The sequence below is a fragment of the Ogataea angusta genome (genome assembly GCF_019207475.1).
Source record: "Ogataea angusta isolate 61-244 chromosome Unknown 61-244_NODE_1_length_1302399_cov_90.877568, whole genome shotgun sequence".
NCBI classification, from domain to species: domain Eukaryota; kingdom Fungi; phylum Ascomycota; class Pichiomycetes; order Pichiales; family Pichiaceae; genus Ogataea; species Ogataea angusta.
This window is the reverse complement of record NW_025065215.1, coordinates 826675-843674: the sequence shown is the minus strand read 5'-3', so window position 1 is coordinate 843674 and position 17000 is coordinate 826675. Positions and strand designations below refer to the sequence as shown.

The window sequence follows — 17000 nt, the reverse complement described above, 5'->3', positions numbered from 1 at the left end:
ACTTAACACTACAGTTCGGGAGTAGAAATTTCTGTTTCAGGTGGATTATTATGCAGCAGGGGGAAAAAGTTACCGAACGCAAATTTTCTTCCCGAACCGTCTATAGCCGGACACTAGCGCTCTTGGCAGGGCTCCGCTTCGTTCAAACCTTTGCCGCTGCCTGAAGTGCCCACGTTGACGAAGAACGAGATGATCAGCGCTGCCGCGCTGAACCCGATCGCCAGATAAAAAACGTTTCGTATGCCGTAGAACAATAGCCCCGGATGTAAATTTTGCTCCGGCTTCCCGTAGTAGGGATCTCGGGCCGAAATTAGAACAGAGCCTAAACTGAGCCCCACCACGGTGACTAGCTGAAGAATTGTGTTGAACACCCCTGCCGCCGCGCCCTGGTCTTTCACCTCGACGGATGATATCGTCACCATGGTACAGACGTTGTAGGTAATGTCGCACGCAACTGCAGACAGAGTGTAGCCCCAGAACGGGCCCAGCCAGTAATTTCTATGGTAGTCCATGGTAGCCCAGATAATACTAGCACCGAGAATGCAGAGATTGCCGCCTATGAGCATCAGCTTCCCAGATATGACATGGAAGGACATCGCAACAAACAGGTTTGTGAAGATGCCACTCACCCCCATCGGCATGGCCGCAAGTGCCGTGTGCAGGGCTCCCCAATTTTTTACGTCCTGAAAATAAAGCATGGGGTAGTAGCCCAGACACCCGATAAACGTGACCCACGTTAGCGATGCCACCACCATGGAAAGCACAAAATTGTTGTTTTTCCAGAGCTGCATTGGCATGATCGGGTCGCGCGCCACGTACAGCTCTACCAGGACGAAAACTCCCAGTAAAAATATTCCAACGATTAAAAGAGAGTAGATGTAGGGGGTGTGCCATCTACGTTGTGCCGCGTCGACTTGTGTCAGCGAAAATGAGATGAGCGCAAATGCAGAAAGAATCAAAATCGACCCGAGATAATCCAGGTTCAATAAAGTCTGCTTGACCGTTGTCCTGTCTAATGGTTTGTCTTTGGGGACCACAAAATATGCCACCATAGTCACTGCCCCAAAAAATATAGCAGTAAAAAATTGAACTGCCCTCCAGCTGAACGCGGTCACAGAAACGCCTCCGATCAGAAGTCCAGCTATGTATCCAATGGCACCACCACTGGAGAAGACGGCAAACGCAACGTTCCGCCGTCGCGACTCTTTGTACAACGACCCTATGAGACCGGCGCCTGCAGGGATCAGAGGCGCAAAAAACAGCCCCTCAACGGCCCTGAGGATGACAAGACCAATGAAATTCTTCATGAACCCTGCAACCAGCGATGCTAGCGTGAAGCCGGTAAAGCAAAAAAGCATCACACGACGTCGGCCGAAACAGTCGGTCAGCTTACCACCGATTAGCAGAAAGCTTCCGCTCGAGAGCACAATCGAGGAAACGCTCCACACCAACTGGCCTCCGTTGACTTCAAAGCTGTCGGCTAGATCCGTAAGGCTTGTTTGGAAACTGCCTTCCGGAATCGAGCTTGTTGCCACTGCAAAGCAAACGACAATCACGCAAAGTACCTCTTGGAAAGTGGACTTGAAAACTTCAGGACGCGCATTAGGATCTCTTACTTGATGGTCGTCGGCAGCACACTCTGCATCCTTGATCTCGGATACGTGATTCGAAGCCATGCTCTGTAAATCAAAGGAAAGTAAAAATCGGGGCCACGGCTATAGGCATGGTTTTACGAATATATTTCCTCGTCAAATTTATTTGCGGATTGCGCGCGGCGCGATTGTTTCGCACACGGAAAAACACTGTTTAGGGTAAAAGATAGTGGTCTTTGCATGAATTCAAAGATTACTCACCAGTAACCGTCGGTTGTTGAGGAAGTCGCAAACTTTCTGCCCAGCCGTGGCCAGATTCTCCATGTAGTCCTGGTAGAAGTGAATGCCTTGCTTCAGGTTGTCCACCACCTCTAAGTAGCCATTCATTGTGTCCTGCAACACGCGTAAAGCTGTCTCGCGCTCCTTGCCTCCCTGCAGTTGTTTTTTCGCTGACTTGAAAATATCGTAAAGGTCGTATATCAGCGCTATGTCGCTATCTTGAATGGTGGCTGTACTTGTCAGAAATCCGAGCTCTGCGTCAAACTTCCGCAAATTCTCATCTAAAATAAACTGCATGGAGTTCTCATCCACAACGATATTTTGCGAGACGAGTTTTTTGTACTGTTCTGTCACCTGCATCAGGATCTGGTTCTCATTCATCTTGACCCTCAGGTTCTCCAGGAACTCATAACGCTCGTTTTTCAGGTTTTTCAGTTGTTTCACCTTGTCATCCAACTTGAACACCACCTCTTTAAAATCCGGGTTCAGGTCCAGTATCTGGCTTTTGGGAATGAATTCCTCCAAACTCTCCGCCGACTCGTACACCTGTAGATAAGGCTTGAGGTCCTTGATCTGCTGAAAGATAATGCGGTCACCCTTGGTCGACTGGTCCAAATATGTCTCCAACTTATTTAGCACTTCGTAGCACTCAGCCCCAGACTCGTCGAAATCTGGGACTTGCCACCTCGAACCGTGCAATCTGCGCTGCTGCTGGTCGTTCTCCCGCGCTACCCGCACTTCTTCCCAGAGTTTGTCCAACTGAGGCCGCGCATCGCGCCGCACCTCGCGCAGCTCTGCTTCTAGCTCTCTCAAAGTGCTCTGCCACCTCATTTGTTCCAGCTTCTCTTTATTTTCCCACACCCAATTAGGTATGCTTTGCGGCTTCAGGATCGTTTCTATTTGAGCAGTCACTCCCGTCTCGCTGATCAGTGCATCGATCTTTTTGTTGAGTTGCTCCAGGGGTTCCTTGAAATTGACCACAAAATAATTTTCCACACGTTCTTTGTAGGACATTGCGACCTGGATCACGCTGTAAGGCACCAGCTCTTCAAACAGCGGTCTCCCGTATTCACTGCTGTTGATGGCCTTATGCAAGTCTGTCAAGTCCTCGGGCAGAATACTTTTCACCATAGAAACCTTGGTGAGAGCCTCCACTTTTGGTATGTCCTGTAGATATATCAAATCGTTTTCTCGTTCAGCTTTCCGCAGTCTATCATGAATTGTCTGGCGAAGCATCTTGAAGTCTTCGAGAGCTAGCTCGCCGTCTACTTTCGGCAATTTCGTGTTGAAAACTTGCTTAGCGTCGCGTAAATACGCTATTTCTTCTCCGTATTTTTCCTGTTCCCCACAGTGTATTGAGCTCCGGTAGTATGCCGCAGCCTTAAAATGCAAAGCCTTGATTTGTATGTGCTCAATCCAGTCTTTTTTGAAACAAACAGTTTTCTTTGCCAGTACAAGCGAATCGGCGTAGAATTGCGACACTTGGGCAGATAGCTTTGAGATCACTGTGTGTTTCAGGTCGCTTTTCAGGGCAAAGAACCAAAATTTCTCCTGTGCCTGCGCAAGCATCAGTAGCTGTAATGTCTCGAGAACCTCCGATCGCAGCTCGAGCGGTACATTTGTCAGCTGTGGTATGATTTGAGTTCGCAAAAGCTCGAAGTAGCCGGCAGAGTGCTGAAAATAAATACACGACTGCTTGATTCCATCCAGACTGTGCTTATCGTCAACATTCAGTGCCAGAAGAGAATACGCTGCTGCTATTTGGTAAAGCACGTTTGCTCGCTCGTAGGTTATCGATCTATAGGTAAAGGGGCCGTCCACACGAACTCCCAGAGTGCCATACCACGGCGACTCAATCGAGTCTTCGGGAAATTTAAGCTGCAAGGATGCGAGCTGAACATAGTAGCGTTTCAGAAGAGCGATCGATTCCAGCGAACAGGAAGGGTCCTCCGCCGCCTTGCGCAACTGGTCAATCTCCTGCAGGTTCTTATCAAAGTTCGAAGATGACTGGTAGAATTCAGAGTCAATGACCCCTTTCAGACACGTGTATAAATTCACACGATCTGTCTTCCGAAAGGGAACACTCAGTAGTTTTGATTCCATGCGCTACCGGTAAATAAATAAATATACCTGTCTGAAGTCGCGGATGCACTGTACTTTTTCACTGGCGCGAGGTGTATATACATTTATTCACACCTCCGACCCATCAGTGACGATCTCCCCATATTAAGTGCTACCTTCTGTCATGACCAATGAGTGATGAGTGTTGACAGTCAAACAGATCTAGTACGTCTGACACGAAATTAGGGTTAGTGACGGGATATACCATCACAGGCGTTGCAAAAAAAAAGCGCGTCCAAGACTGATGCTCCGAGGTTGATCAGCTGTTAATATTTGGAGCTGTGACATGGTCCACTGTCTTTTACAGTTAGTTGATGAAGGAGCGAGTCATAAACAGGGCCAAGCAATACCGCGTCAAGAGACCGACTGGTGTTGTCGGAGGCATCCTAGTAGAGGAATAATTGTACGTGTTTGTGGAAGCAACTTCCATAATCCTGTAGTGCGCTGCGGATCTTTGAGCTACAGGATCCAAAATTTCTGGCCGAGACAATAAGTTCCATATCTCGCGAGATAAAAAGCTAGAAAAACTCAATCTTGGATCCGTGAAGAGGTATAACCAAAAAGCCCAATCGTCAATTCCTCAAAGTACGACCGATGGTGGCATAGAAAATGCGATACGTCGTTCGGGGTGTTGCATACTCAATCTGTATGATGCCCTTGATGTTTCTGCTTCAAGCTGTCTGATAATTGCTTGATAGTGTCAGCATCTAACAATTTATTGGGGTACCTCTGAAAATCGCTGAGTTTCCCTCTCATTACTTGGGTCGTCAGCATAGATCCAAAAATTTTATTGTATAGCACGAGAGTACCGAAGGAACCAAATTCATAAAACTATGATTTGTGACAAAGTTTATAAACTCATAGTGCAATTAGATAGCTCGGGCAGGGCATATACGTAGCAGTCCCCGCCTTGAATTGAAAATGGAGAGTGCTAGCTGAGCCATCACAAATAAAGAATTTCATACCAGTCACACTGCAACGTGACCTACGTGCCTTTTGCTACTTTTGGTTCCCACAGGAGACGAAAGCTAATGGCCTTGACTATACGATGGTGTGATATATTGACGCACTGACAACTCTTTACGCAGTAATAAGATAGCGAGGCTGTGCATTGTAACAGGAGAGGAGGTACAGCCAAGCTACACGTAAATAGCTCCTGTGCAAAGATGTGCTGCGTTTCTTTTTACCTTTTACGATCTTTATTTACTCTTCAATAATTCCTAGAAAGGAAAACTAAGAAAATTTTATCGCTTACAATTCGATCATGCATGGGACAATTGATTTCGACGCCAGATACAATGTACTCTGATGTGTCGTGCACGTAATTTATCGTTCTAGACCTATGTCGACAGGGGCGACGAGGAAATAGAGGTAAAATTTTTCACCGGCACGGTAGACGACACCGAGTCTCCAAGGACTGTAGACTTGTACAACAGTGTGTCTCTTCAAACGTTATTCTCGCCCCGTTCATTTTGTAAGCCTCGCCAACCAGGCTTAGCATACCAGGTCGCTCCACAAAAGAAAAAAGCTTGCTACCGTGTGTTTTTGTTTTTTTTCCCTATACATCAGACGCATCCGCCTCCGGATCAGGCAGCTGCATTGATTCCCGATTCCCACCTTATAAATCCTCGATTCCCCATCTGTTTCAAGATTTGTCTTGAACCGATACATTCATTTATTAGCTAGTTGATCCTGTCTCTTGACTAAGTCGTTCCTTACTACTCAACTACTGTCATTCTTTTAACTAAAATGAAGGTTTCTGCTGTTTTGGCCTCTATGGCCCTTATTTCCTCCTCATTTGCTGCTCCTATGGCCCATGAGCACCACCACCACAAGAGAGAGGCTGCTGTTGTCTACGTGACCCACACCGTTGTTGTTGACTCGAACGGCCAGTTGTCCACTTTGAACGTCCAGGCTGCCGTTCCAACCACGGACAGCTCCGAGTCTTCTTCTGCTACCTCCACTTCTGCTACTTCCACGTCTAAAACCACCTCTAGCTCCTCTTCTTCTGAGGCTAGCACCACTTCGAGCTCGAGCTCTGGCTCCTCCTCGATCAGCGGTGACCTCAGCGACTTTTCGGGCCCAACCGAGGAGTTTGAGGATGGTACCATCAAGTGTTCCGACTTCCCATCTGGTCAGGGTGTTGTTGCCGTTGACTGGCTCGGATTCGGTGGATGGGCCTCGATCATGAAAGAGGACGGTTCCACCTCCTCTTCTTGTGAGGACGGCTACTACTGCTCTTACGCTTGTCAGGCCGGTATGTCCAAGACCCAGTACCCATCCACTCAGCCATCCGATGGAAAGTCGATCGGTGGTCTCTACTGTAAAAACGGATACCTCTACAAGTCAAACTCTGACTCCAACTACCTGTGTGAGTGGGGTCAGGACAGTGGATACGTCGAGTCCAGCGTCGACCAGGATATCGCTCTCTGCAGAACCGACTACCCAGGTTCCGAGAACATGGTCGTTCCAACTTTGTTGGAGGCTGGTGGAAAGGCTCCATTGAGCGTCGTTGACGAGGACAACTACTACCACTGGCAAGGAGGCAAAACTTCTGCTCAATACTACGTGAACAACGCCGGTGTCTCGATCGAGGACGGATGTGTCTGGGGTGACTCTTCGTCTGGCGTTGGTAACTGGGCTCCTTTGGTTATTGGTGCTGGCTACACCAACGGTAACACCTACCTGTCGCTGATTCCAAACCCTAACAACAAGGATGCACCAAACTACAACGTCAAGATCGAGGCTACCGACGGCTCCACCATCAACGGTGACTGCTCGTACATCGACGGTAGCTTTAGCGGGGACAGTACCGACGGATGCACCGTCACTGTCACCAAGGGCTCTGCCGTTGTCAAGTTCTACTAGATTGCGTGATGATTTTTTGCTTTCTCCAAAATGTTGTGTTAACATTTCGTTTTTGATACCAGTCTCTTGCTATGCCGTTTAAGTATATGACGTAACAAGTATTTTGTATAGTTTAATATTTTTTGTTAAATACTTGGCTGTGCTAATCCCATGTCTGGGGAAGCCAAATAAGCAACAACTTAATTAAACTACTTTTAGTATGGAATCCGAGTATCCGCAGTTGAACGTTGGGGCGCAATTTAAGCCCATCGACTCCATCTATGAGAACCGGCTGCGCCAGTTCATCGACGAGGGCGGCCAGTATTCTGGTCTTATGCTCCCAAAGTTCTACACCAAGGCGCGCCTCGACAACGGCTACAAAGAAGGTTCCGAGGGCTACATTGAGCTAAGAACCTGGGCGTCTCCGGGTCTTTCGAAGCCGCTGTTCAGGGACGTTATTCCGGTGAAACTAGACGAGTTCAAACCGTGCCACAAGGGCGACCGCTTTGGCCCGGCCTGGTCGTCCCATTGGTTCGAGGTCAAAATTAAGGTCCCTGCTGCGTGGTCCAAGGAGGAGCTTGTTGCTCTGAAGTGGGACTCTGGTGGCGAGGCGCTTGTTTTTGATGCCCACGGCCTGCCTCTGCAAGGTCTCACGGGCGGCGGCGAGCGCGTGGAGTTCGAGCTTCCGGCAGCGTGGCGGAGCGCAGAGACCACGTTCTACATCGAGATTGGCTGCAACGGCATGTTTGGCAGCACGCAGGACAGCTACGAGCTGCGCGATGCCGACCTTGTTGTCCCTAACCTGGCTGCGCGCGCCCTGTACTACGACTTCTGGATGATCAGTGACGCTGCGCGGGAGCTACAGGGTGCGCCAAAACACAAGGCGCGCGAGGTTTGCAACCGGATCATGGACGTCTTTGACAGCGACGATCCACAAAGCATTCTGCGGTGTCGCGAGGTGGCCAGAGAGTATCTGGGCCCCGATGTGGACTCGGAAAAAGTGTACGAGGGAAAAATGAGTAAGTACAACGCCGTGTACGCCATTGGCAACTGCCACATCGACACCGCGTGGCTGTGGGACTTCGCCACGTCCAAGACGAAAATTGCGCGCAGCTGGTCCACGCAGCTGCGTCTGATCGACAAATATCCGGAGTACGTGTTTGCCGCGTCTGCTGCGCAGCACTTCAAGTGGCTGAGAAAATACTATCCCGACCTGTTTGCCAAAGTCAAGGAGTACGTGGCGCAGGGCCGTTTCATCCCGCTCGGTGGCAGCTGGGTGGAAAACGACACCAACCTGCCCAGCGGCGAGGGCCTGGCAAGACAGTTTTTGCTGGGCCAGCGCTGGTTCGAGGACCTGTTCGGCGTCAAGAGCAACATCTACTGGCTGCCGGACTCGTTCGGGTACTCGAGTCAGATCCCACAGCTGTGCCGGCTGGCCGAAATGCCCAACTTCTTGACGCAGAAGCTCTCGTGGAACAACATCAACCAGTTTCCAGAAAACACGTTCAACTGGGTCGGCATCGACGCGTCGCAGGTGCTTGTCCACATGCCGCCTGCCAATACGTACACTGCAGACGCGAACTTCGGGGACGTGAAACGGTCGGTCTCGGGCCACAAGAACCTGTACAACGACCAGAAAGGTCTGCTGTTGTACGGCAAGGGCGACGGCGGCGGCGGGCCAAACGCGTCGATGCTCGAGAGATTGCGGCGAATTAGAGGCCTTGCGGAGAACGCGGCCGGCGAAATGCCAACGGTGCATGTCGGTGTCACTGTGACGGACTTTTTCGACAGGCTGCGCAGCGACACCGCGAACGGCGAAAAACTGCCAGCCTGGCGCGGCGAGCTGTATTTGGAGTTCCACCGGGGCACGTACACGTCGCAGGCCCGCGTCAAGCATCTGATGCGCACCGTCGAGCTGCTGATGCGCGATCTCGAGTACTTGGCTACCAAGGCCTCGTTGGAGTTGGATTACGCATATCCGCACCGCAAAATCGACCGTCTGTGGCAGGACATCCTGCTGTGCCAGTTCCACGACGTGCTGCCCGGCTCGTGCATTGAAAAAGTGTACCGCGACGACGTGTGGCCGATGCTTGAGCGTGTGCAGCGTATAGAGCTCGAGATGCTCACCGAGATCAAAAAACTGTTCAAGCCGGGCAAGTATATTCTCAACACGTTTGGCTGGGACCGCGCTGGCGTCGTGAGAACGGGCAGCAGCTGGATGCAGAAAGGCTACACCGCGGTGTCGTCGAAAAATGGCGTTCTAGTGCCGGTCGAGTCGTCGAAGGCAGTCAAGTACCGGTCCAAGATTATGCATCGAGACGGCGTCTACGTGATGGAGAATGGACGGCTGCGTGCCACCATCAGCACCGACGGCGTGGTGACGAGTCTGTACGACCTGGTGCACCGCCGCGAGGTGCTCGATAGCTCCCCCAAGATCGGCGGCGTGCGCTACGTGCTGTACTCCGACACGCCGCTTAGCTTTCCTGCGTGGGACACAGAGCTGTTTTCCTGGGAGAAATTCCACCTCCTCAAGGCCACCAAGGTGGAAGTGCTTGAGACGGGCCCGCTGGTGTCCTCGCTCAAGGTGGAGCACGAGATCTCGCCAGACAGTCGGATCACAACGGTGATCTCGCTGGACGCGCTGCAGTCATTGACTGACAAGACGATGCTCAGGTTCGAGTGCCACGCAGACTGGCACGAAACGTACAAGTTCCTCAAGGTGCAAGTCCCTGTTTCAGTGTACAACGATTTTGCTAGCTACGAGACGCAGTTTGGCATCACAAAGCGCCCAACGCACTTCAACACGACGTGGGACATCGCCAAGTTCGAATGCTGCTGCCACAAGTTCGTGGACTACTCGGACTTCAACTACGGCGTGTCGATTCTTAACAACAACAAGTACGGTGCCAACGTCCACGGCAACACCATGACGCTGTCGCTGCTGCGTGCGCCAAAGTACCCGGACGGCAACGCTGACATGGGCTCGCACGCGTTCAACTACGCGATCCTGCCGCACAGCGGCCCCCTGGGAGTGGAGACCGTGCGTGCGGGCTGGGAGTTCAATGAACGCACTAGCCACGTCGGAGACTTTGGCAACAGCATTGTTTCGTTAGCTGGAGACGAAAATCTGATCCTGTCGAACGTCAAGCGTGGAGAGGACGATTCCGGTATGGATTCAGGCCATATTTACAGAAACCTTCCGAAGAAGTACGCTGGTCAGAAAACTATTGTGCTGCGTATGTACGAAGCCCTTGGTGGCAGGGCCAGAGCCACGGTCAAGGTCAATTATGCGGTCGACAAGGTGTTTAAGACGAACCTGCTCGAGGAGGAGAAGGAGGAGATTGTGGTTAAGGATGATGCGTTTGAGGTAGTTTCCAGGAGCTTCGAGGTGTCCACTTACAAGGTGGTTTTGAAAAAATAGAATTTTATGAAATTATGCAGAAATTTAAGGACTATTATTATGAGGAGGTTGAATGCTGGGCAGTCAAGTACTTTTTACCCACACGGCTAGGCTGGTAGTAATTGACTAGGTAGATGTGAGCTCTGAAGTAATGATTATTTGAACACCACCATAGACTAAAGTGTGTATATTCTTAGTCTCATATGCTCCCTTATCATATATTAGGGGCCTTGTATGGGTGCAACCATGATTTATGGTCTATGTATAAAATGGTGAATAATCACTGTGCACTGTTCGTAGATGCCAGTACTTGCTTCGATTGAAATGTGGCCACTTGTGTGGTCATACCATGCTTCGAATTAATCGATTCAGACCACTAGGTATAATATTAGTCCACCTTCACATCAAACTCGATCTGTTTGTCTGTGTCAATGTAAGAGTCGCAGACACACCATATACCGAGCTTATGCTCTCCAGCATCCGGTATCGTAAAGTTTAGACGCACCTGCTGAGACTCCTTGGAAATCGTAAGCTTCTTGATAGCGTATAATTCTTTCCTCTTGTGTTCCCCAATGACAATCCACCAATTTTCCATCTTTTTGTATGGAAACCGAGGACAAACGGCGTCCAGTTCTTCTAGTTCCTCGTCTCGTTCAATGTTCACCACAATTTCCTTAGGCTCATTCGCTTTGATTGGTTCTTTGAGATCCAATTCGTATGATAGTTCCAGGTTTGGATACTTGTTAACAAATTCGGCAACACTTCCAAGTTGTTTCTCAGTTAGTGTTTTAAGAAGCTCGTCTCTGTCCTCGTCCTCCAATGCCATGATGTCATACACAGTTTCAATCTTCTTTGCCTCACATTCTTTCAGGATTTCATCGCTGAAGTAAGGAATCTGTTTCAACGGGTTGTCATTGGCCCACATGGCTTGGACGACCATCTGCGTCAGATCCATGGCAGACATAGCGTTCAGGAAACCCTCACTTGAAAAAACATCAACAGCTGCGTATAACAAATTCACCAGTTTCAATAAGATATTATTCAGATCTCCTGCCAAGTCTGGGGGCAGATTGACTCTCGAAAGGTGAGCCTGGATCAGGATGAAACATTTGAATGATGGAGACTCGAAGTTTCTGATGCTTGCGCTTCTCAACGGAAGTCGGTTGTAAAGCTTTCCTAAGAATTCGTCTTCATGGTTTCGAATAGGGATATCGTCAAATTCATGAGCAGAGGCAACGACTTCTAAAAGTCCCCGCAAATTGGTTTTGTTGTTGAGAGACAGTGAGAATGTTTGCATAGTCACAAACGAGACATTGTAATATGCAGATATCATGCAGCCATTCAAAGGTTTAATTTCATCTCCAAGCTCCTCTTCTTCTTCCACGTCTTCATCAATATCAAGCTCTATAATCTTGGCTTCCACCAAATCGTTCAGTGTGCTTTCAACAAGCTCTGATAAATATTCTGAGATACCATCCTCGCTCGTATCCTTCAGGCCATAATAGCTGGGGTTGCTCTGTAATCTTCTGTAGAAGTAGGAGTACGTGATCCAATCAACACAATCCTGTCGATTTCTGATCAGCTGGGTGCTGATATCGTTCACAAATGCATCGTGGATGTGATATGCCAGCTGACTTTCAATTGGCAGCGACTCGCCAAGGAATTTTTTGTAATAGTCGACTTTCTCTTCATTTGTGAGAATCAAAGCCTTTGAAGTGGCTTTCTGGTTTCTCGAAAGGCCCACCATTTCGAGTATATCGTTAATTGGGTAATCAATGTACCTGTGTTCTTTTCCTTCATAGGTCTGCGTACTCAAAACAACGACAAACTCTGCAGCAGGAGACCAATAACAGGTCTCTTTGGTCGCCATCAAACATGTCAAGGCACCGACAGAGTATAATTTCTCAACGAGACTTCGATCAGTGTTTGCCATCCCTGTGTAGTAAAAGCCAATGCCGTACTTGAGAACTTCTTTCAAAGAGGAATCTTGCACCCGATCCAGATACTTCTCAATACTCTCCAAATCTGTTCTCAGCCAATTCGCATCGTCTTTCGTCATCAATCTGACCAGTTCTTTAGATATATCGACGCAGTGGCTTCTCGTTGGTACAAACAAAATACATCTTTCCTCGTCAAGATCTCTGATTGCATTGTATGCTGGTCGAATCATTGCTAAAACCATGGATGGATGGTGTGTCAGCTGGTACGCTTGGAATTTCACTTCGAGAGGATACTCTCTTTCTTTTGAGTCAAAATTAAAGTTGCACTGTTTGGAAACACCAAGCCAATCAGCAACGTCTCTTGAATTCGCTAGAGAGGACCCTAGTGCGACAACCCGAATGTCTTTCTTCAAATTGATGACGATAAACCTAAGACGGCTCAGGACAAGCTCATAGATTGGATCAAAACCAATTGCATGGCAGTCATCTGCAATAACGAGCTCTATGGATTGTACATTCTTTCTTTGCTGCCAACGCCTGGAGATCAAATCAAACTGTTCGGGAGTTGCCAAAATTAAATGTGAGCCTCCGAGTAATTTCAAGTCCGCACTTAACTCGCCCGTCAACTTGTTAATCTCTTTGCCCCCAAATAGTGGACCTAACACTTTTTTCCAGCGTTTTAGAAGCTGATCAATTTGATACTGCTCAGGGGCAAGATAAACAGCCCGACCTTTTTCTTCATTCCAATGGCTCAGCAACGCAATCTCTGCAATTGTCGTCTTTCCACAACCTTTGGAGCAAAAACACAGTGTACTTTCTGAGGTATTAAATACAGTATCGAAAACCTGGGATTGGACTCTGTTGAAGGTCTCAAAGTTGAAAATCTTGCTAAACTCTCCAACCTCGCTGGTCTCAATGAAATCAAAATCCAAGAGGGGTGTAGGTGCAGGGAATATTTTTGGCACTTTGAGGTTGCTCAGCATGATTGGCACCTTGGTGTCGCAGTGAAGCCAACGATCGCTAATCAAAGACACAAAATAGTTTGGCTGCGATGAATCGATAAATGGCACAGTAAAATCAACCAGATGTGGCTGGTCGATATACTTGCTTTGCACAATGAGCGTGGTGGAGTAAAGAAGTTTCTCTGAATCACAGTCTTCTACAAGAAGAATGAACTGCTCGCTCCACCCGTGAATGTCATAGTCCCATTTCCACGAAGGAATGATTTCTGCCTCCACCTTCAGCAATGACGGAGTGATTGGCTGGGCTTGGCAAGACATTTTCAACTTGGGGAATTTTTGAAGCAGCTCAAACCCTATGCGTCCAAAGCGCTCGGACTTTAGAGCCTGGGCAACCTCGAACTCGTCAGAAAGACGCAAATAGTATTTCCACGGAGTCATAGACCGCTCGGTAGTTTGTATGATCTCAAATGGGGCCCTAGAGAACTGTCGGAACGGCGAGTTCGTCAGCCACAAACGTCTTTCAATGATTTTGCACAAGTCAATCAAGAGAACTGCAAGCCGGGGCCAGCCCTTCTTTAGCGCCATTTCCAACATGGCCCGAAATAGACGCCCAGCAGATTGGACCACATAAATCATGTCTGCCATCAAAGCAAAGCCTTCCAGTCGAAGTTGTGAAATATAGGCCTGAAGGAGAATACTAATCTTCGCTAGTGGGTCTTCATTTGATTCGCTCACCGGAATCGGGGCTCTCTCCATCAGCTTCTTGATTTCCATCTTTTCTTCCTGTCGGACTGGAATGTATTTAAACTCCTCACTGCTGGCGAACATTCTGAATAAATCGGTCTCGTTCATATCCGGATTTAGGTGTTTCGAGTAATTGCGAATGCTTCTGTAAGAAATGTAGTAATGCGATGCGATGCGGCCCATGTCAGTGGCCGTTATTTGGTCTTTTTGGAAGCTGTACTTTATCAACCCGTTTTTCATGAGCAGCAGAAGAGCAGAGTACGCCAAGTCGCGCCTTCTTTCGACTAAATCTGTGTCATTTTCATACTCCATCCCAACATGGTATAGACTGCGTGAGTGCGACATGCGGACATACAGATAGGTGTAACCCAGCCATTTTATGCAGTCCTCTAACGACTGAACAGTTCCCAGCACTATTTCGGCGTTGAGGTTGTCCACAAGCTTCGAGACCAGTTGGGATTCAATTGGCAGCTGCTGGTTCAATATCGCGAGGTAATACTTCACCTCGTCCTGGTTGGTGATGATAATACCCTCACCATGAGTATCGTATCTTGGTCTACCAGCTCTTCCTAGCATTTGAAGAATATCCTGAGGTGAAAGCTCAACCCACGTACCTTTCTCAGGAGAGTAAACATTCGTGCCTTTGATAATGACCGTGTGCGCAGGTAAGTTAACACCCCACGCCAAAGTTGCCGTGGAAACCAGCACTTTCAAATAGCCTTGGGCGAAAAGGTCCTCGGTTGTGGACCTATCCTTTTTGTTCATTCCAGCGTGATGGATTCCGAAACCCATAGGAAGCACATTTTGGAGGCCCTCGCTAGCTGCTTCTTGCGCCTCAGTTCTCAGAATCTCCTGGACCCCAGGCGTAAACTTGATCAAGTCTGCCACTCTCTCTGTTTCAATCAGCTTGTCCACGATCCATTTAGCTGTTTTCTCCGTCTCTTTCCTCGAATGAACAAAAATGATCACCTGGTGTCCATTGGAAAGGTTTTCCACAACTTTATCGTAGCACACCTCGTACATTGCCTGAAAGCGCTTCAGTGACTTTTTCTCCGTAATGCCAACAAACTGCTGGGCCAGCGGACATGGACGGTAGGTTGCGTCAAAGTAGAACAATCCTTTTTGTTCCACTCGCAAAAATCTGGCAACATCAGCATAGTTCGGCAACGTAGCTGATAGTCCAACCAGCCTCACCGGTTCCTCATTGTTGTCATCCGCGTATTTGAGAGTTCTGGCCACAATACTTTCTAGAACGGGTCCTCTTATATCATGCAACAGATGGATTTCGTCGAGAATGATCAGCCTGACTAGTCGAACATAAGACGCATCGTTCATTTTTCTCGTAATCACATCCCATTTCTCAGGAGTCGTGACCAAAATCTGAGTGGTGGCGATTTGGTGCTTAGTGAGATTTGAGTCACCTGTCAGTTCGTTTACAGTGATATTGAACTGACTCAATCTTCTTTGGAATTCGCGCACTTGTTCTTGGACCAAAGCTTTTAAAGGGGCAATATACACAATCTTGAAGTCATTCAAACGTATAGTTTCATCGTCACTCATATACTTGGAAATTGCTCGCAAGATTGTCAACATCGCAACATTGGTCTTACCTGCTCCGGTAGGAGCACACATTAGTATGTTCGTATCGTCGTGAAAGGCTGCAGGATAAACTTTGGACTGTATTCTATTAAGAGTTTTGGTTTCGTTCGAAGGAAATGCCGTCTGTGCCCATTCCGGCAGCTCGACAATGTCAACGAGTTTCTCGTCCGCCTTGAACTCTGGTTTTTTGGGAGGCGGTATATGGATTTCCTCCCAGCTTTTGCGAGCGCGTTTGAAAGATCCTTGAGGAAGCTGGAATTTGGTATTTGTCATAAGATGCGAGCCCTGCTCGAATACCAAGCTCTCGATATCAACATATCTGGGCACTTGCTTTTTGACCTCTTTCTTTTCCGTTTCAGTCAACTTCTGTCGTTTCGTTGATGATTCTTCGTCGCTGTGTTTCCTGATACCCTTGTACTGGTTGACCAAATATTCCAATCCTCTCGATATCATGGTGTCAAATATTTGTGATTTTTCTGCCTCTGACGCTTGGGAAAGCTTGATTGCAAAATATATCTCCAACGGATGCTTTGTGATCTTTCGCACGGTGTCATTCGAGTCATAATCAAACAGCTGGAGAAGACTGGACTCGAATTTGCGCATATCGAGTTCCTTCTCGGCAAACTTGGTGAGCAGTTCATTGATGCTTTGCGAAAGCTCTGTGTGTCTGTAGGAATCATAATCCTTGAACTCTTGAGCAAGAAGTCGTGTAAGCCAGTATTTGTCGATGGACCTGATATCAAGCTCGTCAGTCTCTGCAGAACCATCAGCCGTAAGCAAAAGAACATCATCTTTAACTTCTTGAGCTTCAGCAGGTTCTTCATCTTCGTCTTCATCTTCGTCTTCGTCTTGCTCTTCCGCTGCATCTTCGTCTTCCTCATCAATAACAACTCCCCCCGCTTCGTCGCCATCCAGACGTTTCCAATCATCAATCTCCTTACTCAATTCGAGAACTTTTTGGAAAACCTCGTCTTCAAGCTTCTTGCCCATGGTCTCTTCGATAGTGTCTTTTCGCTGCAAATCTGTTAGTCGCCCATTTTTCAGAATTTCTAGAATAATGTCGGCCATCGACTGGACAATGTCCCCTGGAACGTCGCTATCCAATTGTTCTGAACACCAAACTAGCAGATTCTCGTATATTTGCTGTGACTTTTCAGTGGTAGGCACATAAGTGAGCTCCTCAACAGAGGCGTCAAGAAGCGTCCTCATGGAACGGTTGATCTTTTTCTTTTTCTTTGCCACTGGTACAGGAGCTTCCTTTATCTCCCTTTCCACTCGAGAGCCCATCTCCTTAATGCTGATCTTACCAACAACGCTCTGGGGAGTGGTCGACACCGGTGATTCGCCTCTCTCGTCCATCAATCGTCGATTGGCCCGTAGGACCTTATTGGACATCTCGTCGTACTTGTATTGGGAATTCGAAGACATGTATGTATCTGATATATTTTTTTGCATTTATTTTTATACAATTATATAAGCACAACAAACTTCTCTGTCGCGACTCCCATTTTTTTTC

The 17000-nt window shown here is 48.1% G+C and overlaps 5 protein-coding genes across 5 annotated transcripts; 2 read left to right on the top strand and 3 right to left on the bottom strand.

Annotated features, from left to right (window-relative positions):
- Window positions 1–113: 113 nt before the first annotated feature.
- On the bottom strand, window positions 114–1676 carry KL928_000511 (uncharacterized protein; the record flags this gene model as incomplete). Its single annotated transcript, XM_043205883.1, has 1 exon — window positions 114–1676. One exon carries the CDS (start codon window positions 1674–1676, stop codon window positions 114–116), a length of 1563 nt encoding a protein of 520 aa, XP_043062406.1.
- Window positions 1677–1838: 162 nt separating this feature from the next.
- KL928_000510 (uncharacterized protein) lies at window positions 1839–3974 on the bottom strand (the record flags this gene model as incomplete). Its single annotated transcript, XM_043205872.1, has 1 exon — window positions 1839–3974. The coding sequence occupies one exon, from the start codon at window positions 3972–3974 to the stop codon at window positions 1839–1841; it is 2136 nt and encodes a 711-aa protein (XP_043062405.1).
- Window positions 3975–5741: 1767 nt separating this feature from the next.
- On the top strand, window positions 5742–6860 carry KL928_000509 (uncharacterized protein; the record flags this gene model as incomplete). The annotated part of the gene is made up of 1 exon (XM_043205860.1): window positions 5742–6860. The coding sequence occupies one exon, from the start codon at window positions 5742–5744 to the stop codon at window positions 6858–6860; it is 1119 nt and encodes a 372-aa protein (XP_043062404.1).
- Window positions 6861–7059: 199 nt separating this feature from the next.
- Window positions 7060–10260, top strand: KL928_000508 (uncharacterized protein; the record flags this gene model as incomplete). The annotated part of the gene is made up of 1 exon (XM_043205849.1): window positions 7060–10260. The coding sequence occupies one exon, from the start codon at window positions 7060–7062 to the stop codon at window positions 10258–10260; it is 3201 nt and encodes a 1066-aa protein (XP_043062403.1).
- Window positions 10261–10627: 367 nt separating this feature from the next.
- On the bottom strand, window positions 10628–16912 carry KL928_000507 (uncharacterized protein; the record flags this gene model as incomplete). Its single annotated transcript, XM_043205838.1, has 1 exon — window positions 10628–16912. One exon carries the CDS (start codon window positions 16910–16912, stop codon window positions 10628–10630), a length of 6285 nt encoding a protein of 2094 aa, XP_043062402.1.
- Window positions 16913–17000: the final 88 nt, after the last annotated feature.